The sequence below is a fragment of the Knufia obscura genome (assembly GCF_036327395.1).
Source record: "Knufia obscura strain CCFEE 5817 isolate CBS 148926 chromosome Unknown scaffold_1, whole genome shotgun sequence".
In the NCBI taxonomy this organism is placed as follows: domain Eukaryota; kingdom Fungi; phylum Ascomycota; class Eurotiomycetes; order Chaetothyriales; family Trichomeriaceae; genus Knufia; species Knufia obscura.
Genome location: NW_027042687.1, coordinates 3,092,937 through 3,110,329, shown reverse-complemented (window position 1 = coordinate 3,110,329; position 17,393 = coordinate 3,092,937). Strand labels below are relative to the sequence as shown.

Here is a 17,393-nt window from a genome sequence, read left to right as displayed (position 1 = left end):
ATTCGGCCCGAGTTTCTGCTCGCTGTCTCAACGCCTGCAGCACCTGTAGCGCCTGATCAGTGTTCTACCTCGAGATCCCGAACGACGCGACTGGCAGCGCAATCGTGCTTGTAAGTTGTCACCTGCGGTACCGAATAGTATCGACCTGGAGGCAGAAACCATATTCCTGGTCGGCGACGGAATCAGTTGGACAAGAGCCGTGTTGCCGGAATAAACTTGAAGCTCGACATAGCACTGCGGCAGTGTCGATGTCGGAAGTCACGACCAAAACTTGCTTCCGTAGATTGCTCGTGGATTATATGGTAAATCCTGCGCACATGTTGTTGCCTGTACTCTGCGGTGTTCGGGTTGCTCGCGTGATGCGCGGTTCAGACACGTGTCTGATGCGGAAGTCTAGAGCTTCGGCAAGGCTTGTGCTGGGCATGGAGTTTCTTTCCGGTTTTGTTCAACGTAGATCCACATGTCTCAATCAGGCAGGTACCGGCGGACTCTGTAGAGGAGCCTTACCGCCCACCGACGGCATATCGATCTGCAGATGTTGTGCATTTTCTGGAGCCTGTCGGAACAAAACGATCTCTGACTGCTTGAAATAGCGTCTTGCATCTATGTGAGTTGATTTGTCAGTGGTTCTGCCTCTTCATATCTGGAGTAAAAAAAGTGACGGGCAACTGGCCGACGGATATGTTTAACGTGGGGATCGTGCCAAGAGATTTCAAATGCCGAACCGACGGGAGAGCATCATGGGGTGAAAACGCATAGTAGCAGAGCAGTACGTACCTTCATCGATGAGCACTAAGCTCAGGTAATACCTTGTCGAATACTTCTTGTTGACTTCTCGGAACGTTGGTGTAAGATCAAAGCCACCAAGGAAGAGGCGGATGGGAATGGTCTCGCCTGTAGAAGCTTGTTAGTTGTATGCGGGAGCACAGCGAAAGGAAGCGCATACCTCTGGATGGGGAACCGTCCATGATCTCGAACCTGACTAGGGTCTCGCTTTCATTGTACTGATTTGGCGCAACACCAGTTGTTTCTCGTCGGATAATGGACAGCTCCATGTGCTTGATCTTCAGTCTCACCAGCAAGAAGTAAATGCGACCAACAATGACATCCTTGAGATGGTATTTGCTCTTTGAATATTCAAACTCAATGTGCAAGCAGTCTTCAATACCAACATCCATTTTGATCGAGCTGTTAGTCTCAGGAGGTATGCGGTAGGAGTAGACCCAGATGTCCTTCTCCCTGATCACATCTTGCATTCGTCTTGAGACAGTCACGCGAACGAAGTACCTCAGCCGTACATTGATGCCGTTATATGACTCGTATTGTTTCTCGACGTTCTTGAAGTTGAATGGGAAGGTCTGTGGGTGCTGCAGCTCGCCAGGTGCTGCTAGCTCTTGTCCGAGAGATAGAAATTCGTAGTGGTTGCCTCGATCGAAGAACATTTCTGCAGTCTAGCGTTAGCAACAGAGAGCACTCGTTCGGCTGCCGTCTTGAACGCACCTATAAGCCCAATAAACTGTACTTTGATGCCTGTATGTTCTAACCTTCTGCCATCCTTTGGTCTGACTGTGACTGCGCCCTTTACAGATTCGCCATCAAGGTACAGAGGCGCTTTCTCTTTCCGGTTCTTGTCGAGCTTGACATCCACAGTCGACCGATCGTTCCCATCTTCAAGCACGATATCAATGTCCACCGGCGTCGAGAAAAAGAAAGAGGTCATCTTGAAGTCGGCTTGTGGGAGATCGAATAAGTAGATGGATCTTGGAGCGGATAGAACGGGCTCGGAGTAGGTTCTCAGCAGCTAATGTATCGTCTTCAGGCAGTTACAACGGTGGTCTTACAGTTAGACATAGCCATCACGACCGCAGATGTCGTTGCTAGCAACCGGTCTCAGGCAACAAGGCTGCAGCCCCTAAGCCTCGTAGAGCTTACGAAGATGATCATTTCGAGCAGTCGCGTTGCTTGCAAGAGCTTGCTTGTCCTCTCTTCGCAGCAAATACTTAGATCTGTTAGGACTTTATACGGTTCTATGAAGCCACTCTTTGAACGCTTTTCGCACTCTCCAGTCGAACGCAGTAGCCCTAAGAGACATAACGAAGACTCGGCCACGACCACCGTAGGAGCAGTACTCTATGTACGGCGTCGCCGTCCTCATACAAGTCGCGTCGCCCGAACCACCTTTGTGAACCGTGTTACAGCACAAACCTAGTCGCAGCTCTTCCTGGTAAGTAAAGCTCTTTCACCATTTAGCGTGTTGCGCAATCACTACCCAGTTGCGGCAGGGTGTCAAGAACTTCTCTCTGTGCGTCCAATACGGGCACACGGGCGAGCAAGCTGCCTCGACAATACCCGTGACCATTAGAATCTCTGAAATGCAACAATCGACGGTGAGGCTGAACGAGCTTGTGCTAAGCATGATCGGCTATTGACCACATTCCCATTCGGCATCCAAACCGCCGAGATATGCACATTTCGGGATCTTACAACCCCGCAGTGGGGCCCTAGCCTCGAGCCGATATGGCAATCTGAAACGTTTTTGCACTTTCTGCCACGAGAGCACAAGAGCGTTTTGTGTCATGGTGCTCTGCAAATGCAAAAGCCCGGGAAGGTGCTTTAGTGTACTGCCTGACCTGGTGATCCAGCCTGTTGGGATCCGTTGCAAGCATTTCTTCGCCTGTCCGAGGCAAGAGTCGAAGCTGGTCGCAAGCGGCTCCTACCAACGGCACTCTTCCATCCGGAACGCCTTGCTTCGCGCTAGAAGTCACGGCACGTTTGATGGGGAGCCTCCAACACGCAACTTTCCGCTTTTGGCCTCCTGCCCTGAAGTTTCGGCTCATGTTTCTCCCACGAAATCTTTCCTTCCCTGCCTTCGGGAAGACATTTTGGAAACAACCACGAGCTTGAGATCCTGCAGTCTTCGTTTATTCTAGCGCCAGAGACCGCCTTCCGTCGACCTTGCCTCCGTTGAGTCAATTTCTTACTTCCCCAGATTCTGTAGTAGGTCATCTTGTTACCGCTCCTTGTCTTGTGCTTCGTTTCGCATCATTCAAAATCCTCTCAGAAGCAAGAAATCTTCAACACCTTTATCGGTTGACCCGTTCTTACCCTTCTGATCACTGCCCACAACTCCTTTCACTGCATCACAACGAATATCCGCGGCTAAACCGAGGCCTTCGTTTGTTGTCATCTAACCTACGTCATTTCTCTTTAACCACCATGTTGTCTCCAGAACGCGCTCCGAGACTACATCTCATTAGACCTTATTCACCGATACGAAAGACTAAACCACTCAGAATGGATGCAACCAAACCGAGTCCAGATGTTATCGGTCATACAACGCTACCTGACCACTTCGAACACATCTTCCTGGTTACTGGCCCGGCAGGATGTGGAAAGACCACTGTAGCTCAATACCTCGCCGAGCAGATGGGCGCACCATATGTTGAAGGGGACGATGTAAGCAGGTTGTGTTGAGTATATCCTAGATGTCACTGACAGTCTCACCAGTTTCATCCACCTGCAAACAAGGAGAAGATGGGATCAGGCATCCCACTGACTGATGCCGACAGATGGGATTGGCTGATCGCTCTCAAGAACGAGGCTATCAAGCAGCTTCAGACGTCAAATGCTTGCATCGTCACATGTAGCGCTCTAAAGAAGAAATACAGGGATGTTATTCGAGTTGCCAACTATGAGCACCCGACTGTGCAGATCCACTTCGTCTATCTTAAAGTCGATGAGGAGGTACTCCAGAAAAGGGTTGCTGAACGAATCGGCCACTACATGAAGCAGGAAATGGTTCACAGTCAGATGGTTGCTCTCGAAGAGCCGGACGAGGACGTGGAGACTGATGTTATGAAGATCGATGTCAGGAACGACAAGGAATACGTGCAACGAGAGGCTTGGAAAAGCGTCGAAGCTAAGATAAAGGAGTATGATGCACTGAAAGAGCAGCAGCAGCAGCAGCAGCAGCAAACCAACGGCACCCATCACTGAGACAACGACCAGTATGGACCTTCTGCATCCTATTGCCATATGCGATGAACCGACCTCGCCAGCAGCAACAGCAAGACGGGGTACAACTGCAGCGAACGAACAATAGATTCGGCACCATAGTGCAGGTGATGCCGCCATCGATAACACCAAGGATCACGGGCATCAGCCGTGCTCGACATTCGCCCCCTTGCCCGAGACCCCCCCAATCCTTGCTGCTACGAGGTGTCCCGAAGACCATATCACACCATCTAATCATTGACCGGCTGAAGAGCTCGCGCTCCTCAACGACGAAACACCGTTACCAAAGGTTGCGAACTGCGCATTACCTGGTTGCGAGACTGTCTCGCGCGATCCGCAGACAAATGGATTCCGTCCACGCGCCAAGATTCCACGCGTTTATATTTGCGGTGATCGCGCATTCCCCAACAGCTCCACTAGCTCGGGGATCTCATGTGGAATACAGCTGGAGGCGAGCGACCAGACCAGTACGAAGCGGAAGATGATGCACATCATCCTATAGGGACGTGCAACGTGGGCGTTTTGAGCGGCTCTTCAGATTCAATTGGACCTACAGCTTTACAGTATATTTGGCTGGGATATAGCCCTGACAAGTTTCTGTGCTTGCTTATCTGAGACATTAGAGACTAGTATACTTGCTGTACGGTCCGGGGCATCAATTATAAATAAATGATCATCTGCTCGAACACACGTCATTTCCAGCGGACGATTCCAGTTTTCGACTTTCTCCTGTGGCTCTTAACATCACGGCACATGAGCCTGTACGTACATAACATGGGGATCAACTGTTCATAGTTTTCAGGGTAAGTATAGTTACCCGTACGAGTAGTGCTACCTACCTACTCAGACCACTCCTCTTGCTTTCCTAGTCACAAATCTCTTCGTATTCAAACTCGACCATTTACTATTTTCTTCTATACATCCGCACCATGTCCCACGTCTACCTCACATACGACATCGCACCCCCAGTGACTGGCACCCCAACCGAAGACACCGAGAAGAAAGTATCCGATCGAACTAAGACCCATTCGACGACACACGGACGCCCTATAACTTCTACTTCTACTACAACCATTACTGGTTCGAGACAAGACTGGCGGGCGACGGACACATGAGAGATATTCTGAAGGGGATGCAGCGGCGGGTTGAGGGGCTTGTTAAGCCGGTATGTATGCGTCGAAGTCTCGAGTACTTGATTGATATTGGATTGGATTGGATTGGGCGTGTTGGCATCACTGACTGAATGACTCACTGACTGACGTTTGTACTACTTAGCTCGAGCCAGAAGGCGTGAGGAGAGGCGGAGGTGTTGATGGGTCGCACTATGAAAGTGTTAGGAGTGAGTAGGGCTTTCGAAATCTCAAGGTGTAGGGTGATGGTGAGCTGTTGGCTGTTCATCAGCATTTGTCTCTTCAGAGGGCTGAAGGGGTGAACAGAGGCGCTGCTACTTGTTCATCTGTACTCGTCTCTTCAGAAAGGCTGAATGTGATAGCGCTGAAAGGGTAAATAGATGATATACAGACTAGGGGCGCGTTCGCTTGGAATTAACGATGCTGTACAGACCATTAGTAGGAAGGTAGCGATGAAAATATTATTGCGCGGTCTTGAATTCAACAAGGCGCTGTACTGGCCTGTGGTTGAAATGCACGAGTAAAAGTGCACTCATGCTTTCAACTCCTGATGTCTGAGTTTGTATTCGAGTAGAAAAGGGGTCTTCTCAAATACAGTAGTCCAGTGGTAACTTCTCATCAACCTTTAGCCCGATACGTACAAGACGATGCACGTATGATGACAGTAATGGAACAGGCTTCATTGTCGACGTATGCGCCCTCAAGCCTCTGCAGATTGCGTCGCGGTTGGTTATGCCACATAGTCACCAGTCCTGCATCTATCGTTCGAACCGTTCTTCACTCCCTCGGCCTAGTGTTTTCAACCGCACTTTGAGACTGCGACGTTACCTGCGCCAGCCCCGTGCTGTCTTCAGCTTCTCTCTCACTCTCAACATGAGGTAGAGATAGCGTTGACGTTCCAGCTTTCTCCATGAGCGGATACAGGAAGCTGATCAAGGTCGAGTCGTTTCCGGAATCCCGACCAGGCTCAGGGACTTTGCGTTTAAGTCCATGTTGTCTCACTGTTGCCTCAATGGCTTTTTGAAGACCAGCTCGCAAAGTTCGTTCGTTGGTGATGGCGGTTTTTTCCGCGACATACCACAATTTCATCAGGGCTAGCTCATGGAGACTGACTTTGTCCTCGTGCATGCCTGATAGCAATCTACTGGGATCATCTGCAAAGACGTCAGCTTCGGCCTTGTTACGCCAGACCATGGAGGCAATGTCGGCGTCGAATTGAGGCTCGTAGTCGGAGAGGACGGGGCAGGTGGCGTTGCTCCAGTTCTTCCCAAGCATCAAGCGGACACTCATGTGTATGGCTTGATAGTCGCTAGATCTATCACGAGTTCGCACTTGACTCGAATCTGTGGCGGCTGGTGATGGGGCAGTTGTCCAGTTGCTAGGTCTGAGAACCTTGAAAAATGTCTCGATGGTTCTTGGCTTCGCTCCGCTAATTTTATAGAGCGGTGTGTAACTGTCGTCGATTTTGCCCTTCCTGAACCGCGAGGTATCTTCTTGCATCATGTTTTCCAGCAGATCGCACACCCTTGCTGCATCTGGTGGTCCCTTCCTGAGAGCCAGTTGATAAGAGGTGGCGAGCTGATCAGTTATGTGACTTGGAGCGACAAGTCGTGCAATGTGCTTGTGGTCGAATTGTAGCCTTGTACACATCGTTAATTGCGTCCACATCCAGCCTAGGGAGACATTGGAAAGCGCAATATCTTCGGTGCTACCGCCCACATTACTATGGACACCTAAGAACCAGCATTGTCGCAGATTGGTGCCCTCAGGAGGTCTCGAGAAAACCACAGGTAGGAAATCGCGTCTCTTCTCGTTGAGAGACAAGGCATGGAAGATGTTGTTGATGCCTTGAGGCATAGCTCGGTTGACGAAATCGAATTCCTTCTTTCTCCAGGGCTTGATACCCCTAGGCATTGGTACCGCAAGAGCACTGACTGTGTCCCAAAGTATACAAGCTTCTACGCGAATGCCTCTGCGTATCAGGTTGGACTCATGCAAGCTGTTCAGTGCTTCATCAAGTGAACTTACCTTCCCTTCACTGTCGCTAGCAGTTTGCTTCATGGCGGTCTTGACCCTATCAAGGCTTTCTGTATCGACCTCGCCAGCAAGCGAATCGACCGTGGCAAGTCTTTCATCGAGATCCTTGGTGGTATCGCGGAAGTCGAAGCCTCGACTAATCTGCCAAATTTCGTACAAATCATTCATATGTGATAAACCAGGTTTCGTCAGGAGGCCGACACGACACAAAAATGCTGCCAGAACATATGCGGTGTAGGCCCCTCTTGAGAAACCCACGAGATAGATTTCATCGCTAGGGTTACTGAAGTTCAGGCAGATGTAGTGGTATGCGTGCAAGAGACGCTCGTCTAGGCCTATAGGGATGACGGGTTAGTGTCATACTGCTGCACAACTGTTCAAAGATCGGCATACCCGATCCTATAGCACTGTCGACTAGATTACCGCCTATCGTGCTCGAGGTGCCTATGCCGTAGTGATAGTACACCTGCTGAGTACTGCCATCACGACCAACATCGGCAATGCAGCGCCCTAGACGCACAACATTCGTTTGTGGTTCATTGTTCTTGATGCATGTATTGCCCGTGCCGTCCATACATATCACCAAGCGCTTCTTCGGCGCAGTAGGTCGTGTGTTAGCTGCCATGGCTGGTGATCGTGTTGCAATCGGAGAATAGGTCATTGACATTCACTACACAAGAGCAAGTGTAAGAACGTCAGCCTGCAATTTCGATGCCACAGGTCGCACGAACATTGCAAGAGGTAGGATGGAAGTAGCGTTCCATCGTACTCTGTCCCGAGAGAGCGCTTGTTCAACTTGTCCTGCAAATTCTCAGCCCCAACCAGGCTGAGACTTTCCAAGCTGTTAGTGACAACCACATATGCATGTTAAGCGAGCAACCGTCCCACTGTCGAGCAAGTATGCCACGCAGTGGGATATTTCAAGATAGCGCATCGTAAGGCTGCTGAAGCAGTCGTACTTAAGTCGCAAAGTGAGCAGGCACACCGCACTCGTTGTAGACAACCACAGCCTTCGGGACCCCGCAAAAGTTGAGTATCGCGCCTGCCATCGTTATACATCAGCTTATGATCGAAAATCTTCAGCCGTAAATATGCGAACTTGCGGCATCGAACGTGTTGTACTCGATCTTGAGCTGCACCTCAACTTGATGAAGCGTTCAATCCAACACTAACACCTGAAGTTGCGCAACAACCTCATCGAAGCTCCTCCTCCTGCTATCGCTGTAGCAACACGAACTGTTTGCTTACTAGCCCGATTCGTCGTTAGCGCAATGCGTGAGATCCGGGGGGCGGAGCTCAAAGGCTATCGTCCCACCAGCGCTTCACTCTCGCATCCATCAAGCAGGTTTTATGGTAGGATAGCTGGCCACAACGGTCGTTGGATATGGTTCATGTTCTGCTTGCTTTCCTGGACGTGACGGCTGCATCGTAGCATTTCAAACTGACATTGACAGGTCATCTGAGATCAAGACTGACAGCAGCATAGATCACGAACCACATTCAGGACCATCAATCTCGGTCAGCGAGACAACATGGTGCAGATATATCAACTTCTAGCATTACCTCCAGCGCTTTTAGGGCTCATCCTTCACCACACCGCAGCGGCCACTGCACAGGAGCTAGAATGGCCCTACAACCTTCCGCCGCACGTGAAGTACTACCCAGAAGACGAAGGTTTGGTGAAGAGGAACCTACAAATACGGCAAAAGTTACAGCAGCAGATGCCTGTTGGCATCAAGAAGATGAGCGGTGATCCTGGCGAGAAGTTTCTGCTGGACTATTGGCAATTTGATGGAGACGAGGCAGTGGTACAGATGTCGAGCAATGCTTCGATACCAGTAGACCTTGCTGCACCACTACACGTGCACGCCAAGCCGAAACACAGCAAGCCTATACTGCCGAGGATACTGGGCGTGAGCCTTTTCGATAAGAGAGCCTTCGAGTGTCCGGCTGGGTCATTGGCATGTACCTCGATCGACAGACCGAACAGCTGCTGCGGCGAAGGGTCTACGTGTCAGCTCATACAGGATATCGGACTAGGCGATGTGGGATGTTGCGCTGCAGATCAGATCTGTGGAGGCTCGGTCTCAACCTGTCCTGATGGCGGCTATACTACTTGTCCACAAAGCCAAAATGGAGGGTGCTGTCTGCCCGGTTATGCTTGCTACGAGGAGGGTTGCATTGCAACGTCGACTGCGGTTGTTATTGTGACGCCAACACCTACACCTACGCCCTCTTCGAGTCCGACCCCTTCTAGTCAGCCTCCTCCTCCGCCATCGACCACGACGGAGACAACAGTCGTTGCGCCGCCACCGCCACCTCCATCGAGCTCGAGCGCAAGTCCGAGCCCTTCGTCTTCGCCCTCGCCCACTCCGACCGAACCGCCAGAAAGCACACCTACACCACCCAACACGCTCGTCTACTCCACAGGTTTCCGATCCTGTCCAGCATCGCTAGGAGGCGGCTGCTGCCCAACAGACCGAGCATGTGGCTCAGACGTCTGCCCCGAGATGGACAGCACAGGTAGCTTTACTGCGCCCGGAAGACCAACTTCCGACACAGCCAGTGCAACAGTCACATCAATATCGTCACTGAGCAGTATTCCAGGCGCAGAATGCCCCACGGGCTATTACGCCTGCAGTGCATTTTACCAGGGTGGCTGCTGCCAGACAGGACGCAACTGCGAGACAACGTCCTGTCCGACGGGAGGGAGTGTCACCGTTGTGGATGGCAGCAGTATCACGGCGGTGGCACCGACGGGTAGCGGAATCTCTAGTGTGCAGACGTTACTTACCGGTTCTTGCGCGCAGGGGTGGTCGACGTGTCCGCCGGATATCGGAGGAGGGTGTTGTCCGACTGGATATGCCTGTGGAAGTGTTTGTACTGCTACTGCCACGGGTGGGCAAGGTAGCACGGTGGGGAAGATTGCGCCGAATGAGGCTGGCAAGAGGGTGGATAGTAGTCAGTTTGCGCTGGTGGTGATGGGGGTGCTGCTGTTTGGTTTTGGGGCGGAAATGGATATGTTTGGGTAGATATTGGGTATATAGACACGATTAGTGAGATCATGATTTGCATATAGCACGTATTATACTGTCTTTTTATTACTATTCTGACGGTTCGCAAGAGTGATATTTTGGTCCGTGCTTCTCTTGTGGTGCCATGGCATAGACAGGAGATGCATGCCCAAGCTCGGCTGTGGCTGCATGTTCATCCCCCATTTCGCGCATCCCGAGCATTTGACATCAAGTCACAGTTGCGCATGAATTGTGGAAAGGAGCGAAGGAGTTCACGCTAATTAAAAGGCCCCAGTTATGTCCTATTGATGTCAACATGCAGTCTTCGTCTTCTGCCGCATCTCGAACTTCTCAGCGCCGTCAAGGAAGCACTGGCACGCCGGAAGCCTCAGCTCAGCCATCAGCAGCATCGATAGCCATGGATCAAGCACAGCAGCAAGGAGTAGGAGGACCGCAGGCCAGGAGCGCATCAGGGACGAGTACACGGACGCATGTCTCGAGAAGCTCAAACGTATGTTGTGGATGCATATGTTACGAGAAAGACAGAAGAAGCTGACACAGCAGCAGCCGGACAAACAGATATCACAGATCGAGAAGAGCGTTACACATCTCCTTGTCGCAACGAAACAGCTGTTAGAGACACTTACGCAATGGTCGAGGGGGAACTCGCAAGAGGAGGAAGTGTCAGATGTCTACGTACGACTGGGATACGAGTTCAATCTGGCCTGTCGCGCATTCAACTCAATTGGAGTCGATACAACTGATCTTGGCCCCGTACCTGATCTGCTGAGAAGCATACTTGAAGATACCCTCAGTCAGCCTGCCTCGCCCCAAGCACTTGACAACTACCTACCGAGAATACGCGACATAATTATCAACCTGCTTCAAGGTCTAAAGAGGAAGCAGAGCAAGCTGAGACAAAGACCACCGAAAGACGGTCCTACGAGCAGCAAACCTGGCCAACCACCAGTACGTCAGACGAGTACAGCAAGTGCTGTGAGCGATGTTACGAGCATTACTTTGGTAGACCAACCCGTTACAGGCCGGGGAGACAGCCCGTCGATGATGGAAGCCCAAGACGCTTCCAATCAAAACACCATACCACAACCTAGCATGGAGAGGAGTTCTTTACGACGGAGTATCCGGAGAGAACCACAGCAGCAAATACCTTCCTCCGATTCCACATCCACCATGTCGAGTGCCACAGCTCAGAACCTACCCGTTCTATCACCCTCCTCTCAAGCAGAATCAAACAGCAGTATCGTGGCAGGTTTCCCGTTCGCCCCTCCACCACCACCGAAACAAGATGCTCTTACAGCCCTGCAAAGAGGAGGCGACCTAGAAAGACGAGCCAGTAGACGGTTCTCAGCATACCAGATACAGAAACATTTGGGCGCATCGCCCAATGGCGTGCCTGTCATACCCCCGGCTCAGAACTCACCTATACCGAATCGAGGCCGAGAAGTGAGGGAGTCAATGCGCGCGGTAACTTCAAGAACATCATATCAAGCAACGAGACAGAAATCAAGCGCAGGAAAGCTGACTGATGCCTCACCGAGTAGGTCCGGCACTTTGAAACACCCGCAAAGGATATCCGAGAAGAGAGATGAGCCTCCAAGTCTGAATACCCAGGATGCACCGAGGATCGAACCGCCTGTTGATCGAAGTCTGGATGATAGTCCTACTGCGAAGACACCGGAAGAGTATCGAGGTACACAATATATCGATACTGTGATAAGTCCGGAACCACAATTAGGGGCGACGGTGAATGGTCCGTTCAGTCCGACGAAGGAGAATCTGGGCTTCGAGGGCATAGATGGCAAACAGCAGCAGCCTGGCAGCTCGCCCGAAAGAGAACGAGATGCCGAGCCGGTAAAAAGGACGGATGTACAGCCTGCGAGTGAGATGAGGTCGAGCGCTACCCCACCGCCAACTGTGACGGCTGATTTGGACTCATCTCCTGCCTCCCAGAAAGAGCTTACTCTGTTCCTGCAGTACAAGACCCGTATCAAGAAATTCATGCTACCTGGCGGCTACGAAGAGCTCACTCTAGCACGACTACAGCTTGCTTTCATCGAGAAATTTGCCTGGCATAATGCAGAATTGCCGGAGATATACATTCAGGATCCTATCTCAGGTGTACGTCATGAATTGGAGGATCTTTCCGACGTCAAGGACCGCTCAGTGCTGGTTCTAAACTTCGAAGCGCTGGATGAAGTCAAGAAGCACTTTGATGAAGGTATCGGTGGTTTAAAGAACACACTAGAGGGTGTCAGATCATTACTTGATGGCCAGACCACAATGATGCAGCGCTTTGGCGACAGACAACTGGAAGCCTCAAAGGATATGGCACGCTTGTCCGCTACGCCCACACCACGAGCCACTCGGGCACCAGCATCGGACTTGAGTAAGATACCATCCGGCTCAGCACCTGCATCGGAAGGACAACTGCAAGAGGTCGCAAACCTACGAAGAGATATTGCTGTGCTACGCCAATCGTACTCCTCCATGTCCGCCGACTTCTCTGCTGCCATGAAAGACATCAAAGCCAAGGCAGCGAACGTCAAAGCCGCAGCAGAGACCGCCGCAGTGCCGACCTACGAAGGGAACGCTGGTCGTGTACACGTCAATGAAGGAAAGAAGACGCTAATGAACGACTCCGAAGCACTGGTGAACCGTGTCGACAATCTATCTGATACTGTCGAGGACCTTAGGAAGGATGTCGTCTCACGAGGTGTCAGGCCACGACCTCACGATCTGGAAATACTGTCCAAGGAGATCAGCGCCGTTATGAAGGATCTATCACGTGTGAAGGAGTTCATGAAGCGCGAGAAGCCAGTTTGGACCAAGATTTGGGAGCAAGAGCTCAACCTTGTCTGCACCGAGCGAGACGATCTTACGCAACAAGAAGAGCTTATGGGTGATCTGTTCGGTGATCTTGAGGACGTGCAGAACGTGTTCAACCTTGTTGAGGAAGCGATGAAACAACAGAATTTACAGGGTGGGACCGGAGGTCTGCGAAGTACGAGCAAGAATATCGAGATTGACCCGACTCTAGACCCTGGTCAAGCCAAAGAAGGAGTCCTAGATGAAGTGAGAGCGCTACGACCTAACCACGAAGATCGTCTCGAAGCCATCGAACGAGCTGAGCGACAACGGCGAAAGGATCTTGAAAGTCGCAAGGGTAATGAGTTCCAGAAGGAAGTCGAACAGTTCGTGGAAGAAGGCAAGCTCAAGAAGACAGGCGGCATGGATGAGGTTGAGAGGTTACGAGCGCTCAAGGATCAAAGGGCATTCAAGGAGAATTGGGCAACACAGCAGGCTATTGAGGCGGAGAAAGCGAGAAAGAAGGCGGAGAGGGAGGCTGCGAAGAAGGCCGCGGCTGCTCAAGCTGCGGCGCCGAGTGACCAGTCAGGACTAAGTCACACGAATGGCGACAGGATGCATGAGCCGGCACTGGTACCTCCGCCCGTAGTCGTTCCTTCCGGAGGTGACGGCGCGAACGACTCGAACGACACATCACAGGAAGGCGAACCTGTATTCCAGGACGCGCCTACTGGCATGACACCGCAGCCAATGCCAGCGCCTGAGGATCCGATGGCGACATCAGCGTATGCACTTGCGACAATGCCGGTGGAGCAGACACAGCGGCCTGTACAGGAAGATGCGCCCCAGCTGCCGCAGGTCGATGTGGGCAGCGAAACCGGGAAGGATGGTATGTGATTGAATCGACGTTGGTGGACTAATGCTTACCGTTGCTAGACACGAAGGATCAGAAGTCGAACGGCGACTCGAATTCCTGGTGGAAGCCGGCTGTATTCTAGTGATGGTATTGATGAGATATAGTGGTATACTAATGTTAATCTCGATCGAGGATCAGAGACTCGACCATCTGGCTTTGTGGCAGCTATTTCCTTGTAAAGTACCTACTAAGAGAATGGGCCCATGGCAGCCAAGGCAAGCACTAGCTAACTTTACAAGACCACTGTGGAAGCTGCCGCTGCGCTACGAAACTCTATCAGACGTGCCTGCCTATACACACGAGTGTACCTCTTTCTTGACTTGTTGTCACTTTCATTATCATCTTGCTTCCGTCTCCTTCAGTGTCCGCAGCTATCTGTCGTGCAGATTGACAAGCATTGTGCAGACAACACGAGCTGCAGAGAGGGGCAAACCTTGGCAAACATGTGCTACTATTACTTGACGGCAGGCACAGACCGTAAGAGTACTTTTGCTCTTCATTATCCATCAGAATGCCATCACCGAAGACCTCGATGGTCGTCGACCAGACTAGCACAAACTATGCACACTCACGGAACCAAGATGGCGATGACCATGCAACGCTCACCAAAACGTTGAGCCGAAGGGGGTACGTACCATGCCTGCCTTATTGATCTGTAAGCTAACTGGTCAGGTTCTCCGGCACCGTCCTCATCAACTTCGTCGCCTTCCTCTTGCCAGCGTTGTACGGCACTCTATCAAAGTACTGGGTCTCGGAGATCGATGGCTCGATGGTGGTCACTGTTGACTCCTACACCTACATTGGCGTCGTGGCTGAAGTCATCAACGAAGGTTTACCGCGAGCCGCATGGCTGATCATCGGCGACAACGCTTCGAGATCGCTATCATCTCGGATAGGGCTCAGCCAGACACTCATTGCATTCCAGTCATTGCTAGGTCTCACTGTCAGCCTGATTATAGTTGGAGCAGCAAGGAACTTTGCTGGTGCATTCGTACCTGTGGAAGTGCGAGAGGTGAGTCTGACGTATGTCAGGCTGAGCGCATTTTCTACATTCAGTAGTGCCCTCGAATATGCGACGGCGAACGCCACAAGGGCTCTGGATCGACCGGATGTACCGTTGGTGATCAGCATATCTCGGTTTCTGATCAACATTGTTCTGGATTTGTTAGTCATCTCACCATTTCATGTTGGAAGCTTTACGCCATCGATCAACACGCAAGGCGCGGTTAGGCTTGCCTGCGATATGGTCGCGGCATTTGCAGGGCTGTTGTACTTCATTTGGATTGTGTTCAATCTTAGGAGGAAGCAGGCGGTCGAGAGTGTGTCGCGGCCAAGTCTGCCTGCATTTCTGGTATTGCTCAGACCAGGTTTGATGACGTTTGCAGAGTCGGCGATCAGGAATACTCTGTATCTATGGCTGGTTGCGAACGTTGTGTCCCTTGGTGCGGACTATGCGACCGCATGGGGTGTCTTCAATACTATCAGGTGAGTTGAGGTAAGCCACACCTGCATGAAGCGGCGCTCACCAAGATGGTTAGGTGGGGTCTGGTGATGGTACCGGTCCAAACTCTCGAAGCCTCTGCCCTAGCCTTCGTCGGCCACAGATGGGGTCAATTTCGGCATGCATTCAACCACGCGACCCGAGCCAAAGCCAGTAACCACCAGATCAAGCACATCATAGCGCCAGCCCTCATTTCATGCCTGGTTGCTCTAACCGTCGAAGTCCCGCTCTGCATCCTCCTATCACTCCTCGGCGCCAAACCATACGCACGCTGGATCTCCAACTCAAACACCGTAGCGTCAATAACAGCATACATGTGGCAGACCATCGACTGGTGTTACATCTTCTACGCCTTGAGCACGCAGCTCGCGACGATACTGCTTGCGACTATGCCGAGGTGGTATCTGTACCAGTCACCGGCGTCGAACATTCTGTATGTTCTGCCGTGGGCCATTGTCTGTCAGGTTCGGAACCTAGACGCGGATAATGCTTGGACGTATCATTCGATTGTGTTTGGTGGGAGCCTGGTGTTTTCGTTCTTTGATATTTTGCTGTTTGTGGGCTTGTGGGTGTGGAAGTTGAGGAGGGGGACACTAAAGATGGGGAGGGTGAGACAAGCTTCATGAGTAGTGGTTTCCCTCAGCATGGTCCCCGTGGCATACCAGCCAGGATCAGCTTGAGCTCGCCGTCAGTCCCACTGATTTACGAGGAAGGTTAACCGAATTTTAGACTTTTGTCGGAGGAATGCGCTTCCCATCACGAGTACGACATCGTCTCATGAACAAAGAGGAACAACAATCATCAGGTTTGGTCGTGTTCAAAGTTGATAATGACAGGTCTTGAGTCCTCGCATTTCGAACGGGCAGCTGGGTTCGAGTCTTTGCCCACAGAACTGCAACATCAGATCTTCAGCTACATCTACCCACCTTGGTACTTCAGGTATGAATGTATACTGAAGCGCCAAATTATCGTCTAATCCTGCTAAGGTACACCCAAGAGCACGATGCTCAACCACAACGTATCGACCGCACGGGCTTCACGGTAGTTTGTACATCTGCACAATCATTCAAGCCCCAAGGAGTGCCACTCTTCTCTCACCTACCTGCCATAGGCCCTTTACTGGCCTGTCGGGCCTTCTACGAAGCCGGCAGGACACTCTTCCAAGCTTCCTTCACAGGTCACATTCACATTGCAAGCAGAATCATTTGGCGAGAAGTCCACTGGCGCTATGCAGGCATTATGGCCTTGGCGAAAACAATGTCCATCACATATCCTCACCTCTGGAGCTTCGACAGAACGAAGTTCATCAGACGACTGCCGAATTTGTCACGTATGACTGTCACTTTCAAGAATCACGGCACCCAAAAGATGACATACAGTATTGCTACAAGCACAGAAGCACTTGACGATCAACTGCAGCATAACCGTCACGACGGTGCAAGAGAAACGCAAGAGCATCAGCCAGTTCTGGTGCCTATCGAAGCTCATGGCGAGCTCAAAGCATGGGTCACGGTACCTACCGAACTGCTTCCTTTCGGCGCAATCGATGAATCCATCACTAAGAGCATACGAACAGCATGCAAAGAACGGAATATTGAACTAACCTGGAGACACCTGTTTCCGGCTCGATGCGACAACGAACATATCTGGCAAAGTGACACCTGCGTGGCGATGGATCTACAAGCTGATTCTCCTTTCGACATCTCGCAGGTTGTGCGAGTGCGATTGGTGCAGGTCGTCTAGGCTTGTTCTCGGTATTCTTGAGCTGCGGATCTCTGGATCGACTGTCAGAACCTCTGTCGCGACGTCCATTGTGAATCGCGCACTACCAGAGAGAACACGGGAATGGCATCGCGTTGGATAGCATGCAGTGGAACTCTAGCGCCGAGACTTCCGTGTCAATGCCATCTCGCGAAAAGTCGTCCTCCTGAGATTGCCTCGCGCCTCGACAAAAT

The 17,393-nt window shown here is 51.5% G+C and overlaps 7 protein-coding genes across 7 annotated transcripts; 5 read left to right on the top strand and 2 right to left on the bottom strand.

Annotated features, from left to right (window-relative positions):
• Positions 1–469: 469 nt before the first annotated feature.
• Positions 470–1,720, bottom strand: vps26 (Vacuolar protein sorting-associated protein 26; the record flags this gene model as incomplete). The annotated part of the gene is made up of 4 exons (XM_064869613.1): positions 470–603; positions 778–894; positions 947–1,444; positions 1,501–1,720. The coding sequence occupies 4 exons, from the start codon at positions 1,718–1,720 to the stop codon at positions 470–472; spliced, it is 969 nt and encodes a 322-aa protein (XP_064735110.1).
• A 1,574-nt stretch (positions 1,721–3,294) lies between these two features.
• PMZ80_001165 (uncharacterized protein) lies at positions 3,295–3,996 on the top strand (the record flags this gene model as incomplete). Its single annotated transcript, XM_064869612.1, has 2 exons — positions 3,295–3,456; positions 3,508–3,996. 2 exons carry the CDS (start codon positions 3,295–3,297, stop codon positions 3,994–3,996), a joined length of 651 nt encoding a protein of 216 aa, XP_064735109.1.
• Positions 3,997–5,921: 1,925 nt separating this feature from the next.
• PMZ80_001164 (uncharacterized protein) lies at positions 5,922–7,806 on the bottom strand (the record flags this gene model as incomplete). The annotated part of the gene is made up of 2 exons (XM_064869611.1): positions 5,922–7,516; positions 7,575–7,806. 2 exons carry the CDS (start codon positions 7,804–7,806, stop codon positions 5,922–5,924), a joined length of 1,827 nt encoding a protein of 608 aa, XP_064735108.1.
• Positions 7,807–8,713: 907 nt separating this feature from the next.
• Positions 8,714–10,213, top strand: PMZ80_001163 (uncharacterized protein; the record flags this gene model as incomplete). The annotated part of the gene is made up of 1 exon (XM_064869610.1): positions 8,714–10,213. The coding sequence occupies one exon, from the start codon at positions 8,714–8,716 to the stop codon at positions 10,211–10,213; it is 1,500 nt and encodes a 499-aa protein (XP_064735107.1).
• A 298-nt stretch (positions 10,214–10,511) lies between these two features.
• BUD6 (Bud site selection protein 6) lies at positions 10,512–14,019 on the top strand (the record flags this gene model as incomplete). Its single annotated transcript, XM_064869609.1, has 3 exons — positions 10,512–10,706; positions 10,763–13,910; positions 13,958–14,019. The coding sequence occupies 3 exons, from the start codon at positions 10,512–10,514 to the stop codon at positions 14,017–14,019; spliced, it is 3,405 nt and encodes a 1,134-aa protein (XP_064735106.1).
• Positions 14,020–14,448: 429 nt separating this feature from the next.
• PMZ80_001161 (uncharacterized protein) lies at positions 14,449–15,475 on the top strand (the record flags this gene model as incomplete). The annotated part of the gene is made up of 3 exons (XM_064869608.1): positions 14,449–14,564; positions 14,610–15,422; positions 15,454–15,475. 3 exons carry the CDS (start codon positions 14,449–14,451, stop codon positions 15,473–15,475), a joined length of 951 nt encoding a protein of 316 aa, XP_064735105.1.
• Positions 15,476–16,267: 792 nt separating this feature from the next.
• On the top strand, positions 16,268–17,181 carry PMZ80_001160 (uncharacterized protein; the record flags this gene model as incomplete). Its single annotated transcript, XM_064869607.1, has 2 exons — positions 16,268–16,377; positions 16,425–17,181. The coding sequence occupies 2 exons, from the start codon at positions 16,268–16,270 to the stop codon at positions 17,179–17,181; spliced, it is 867 nt and encodes a 288-aa protein (XP_064735104.1).
• Between the last annotated feature and the right edge of the window lie 212 nt (positions 17,182–17,393).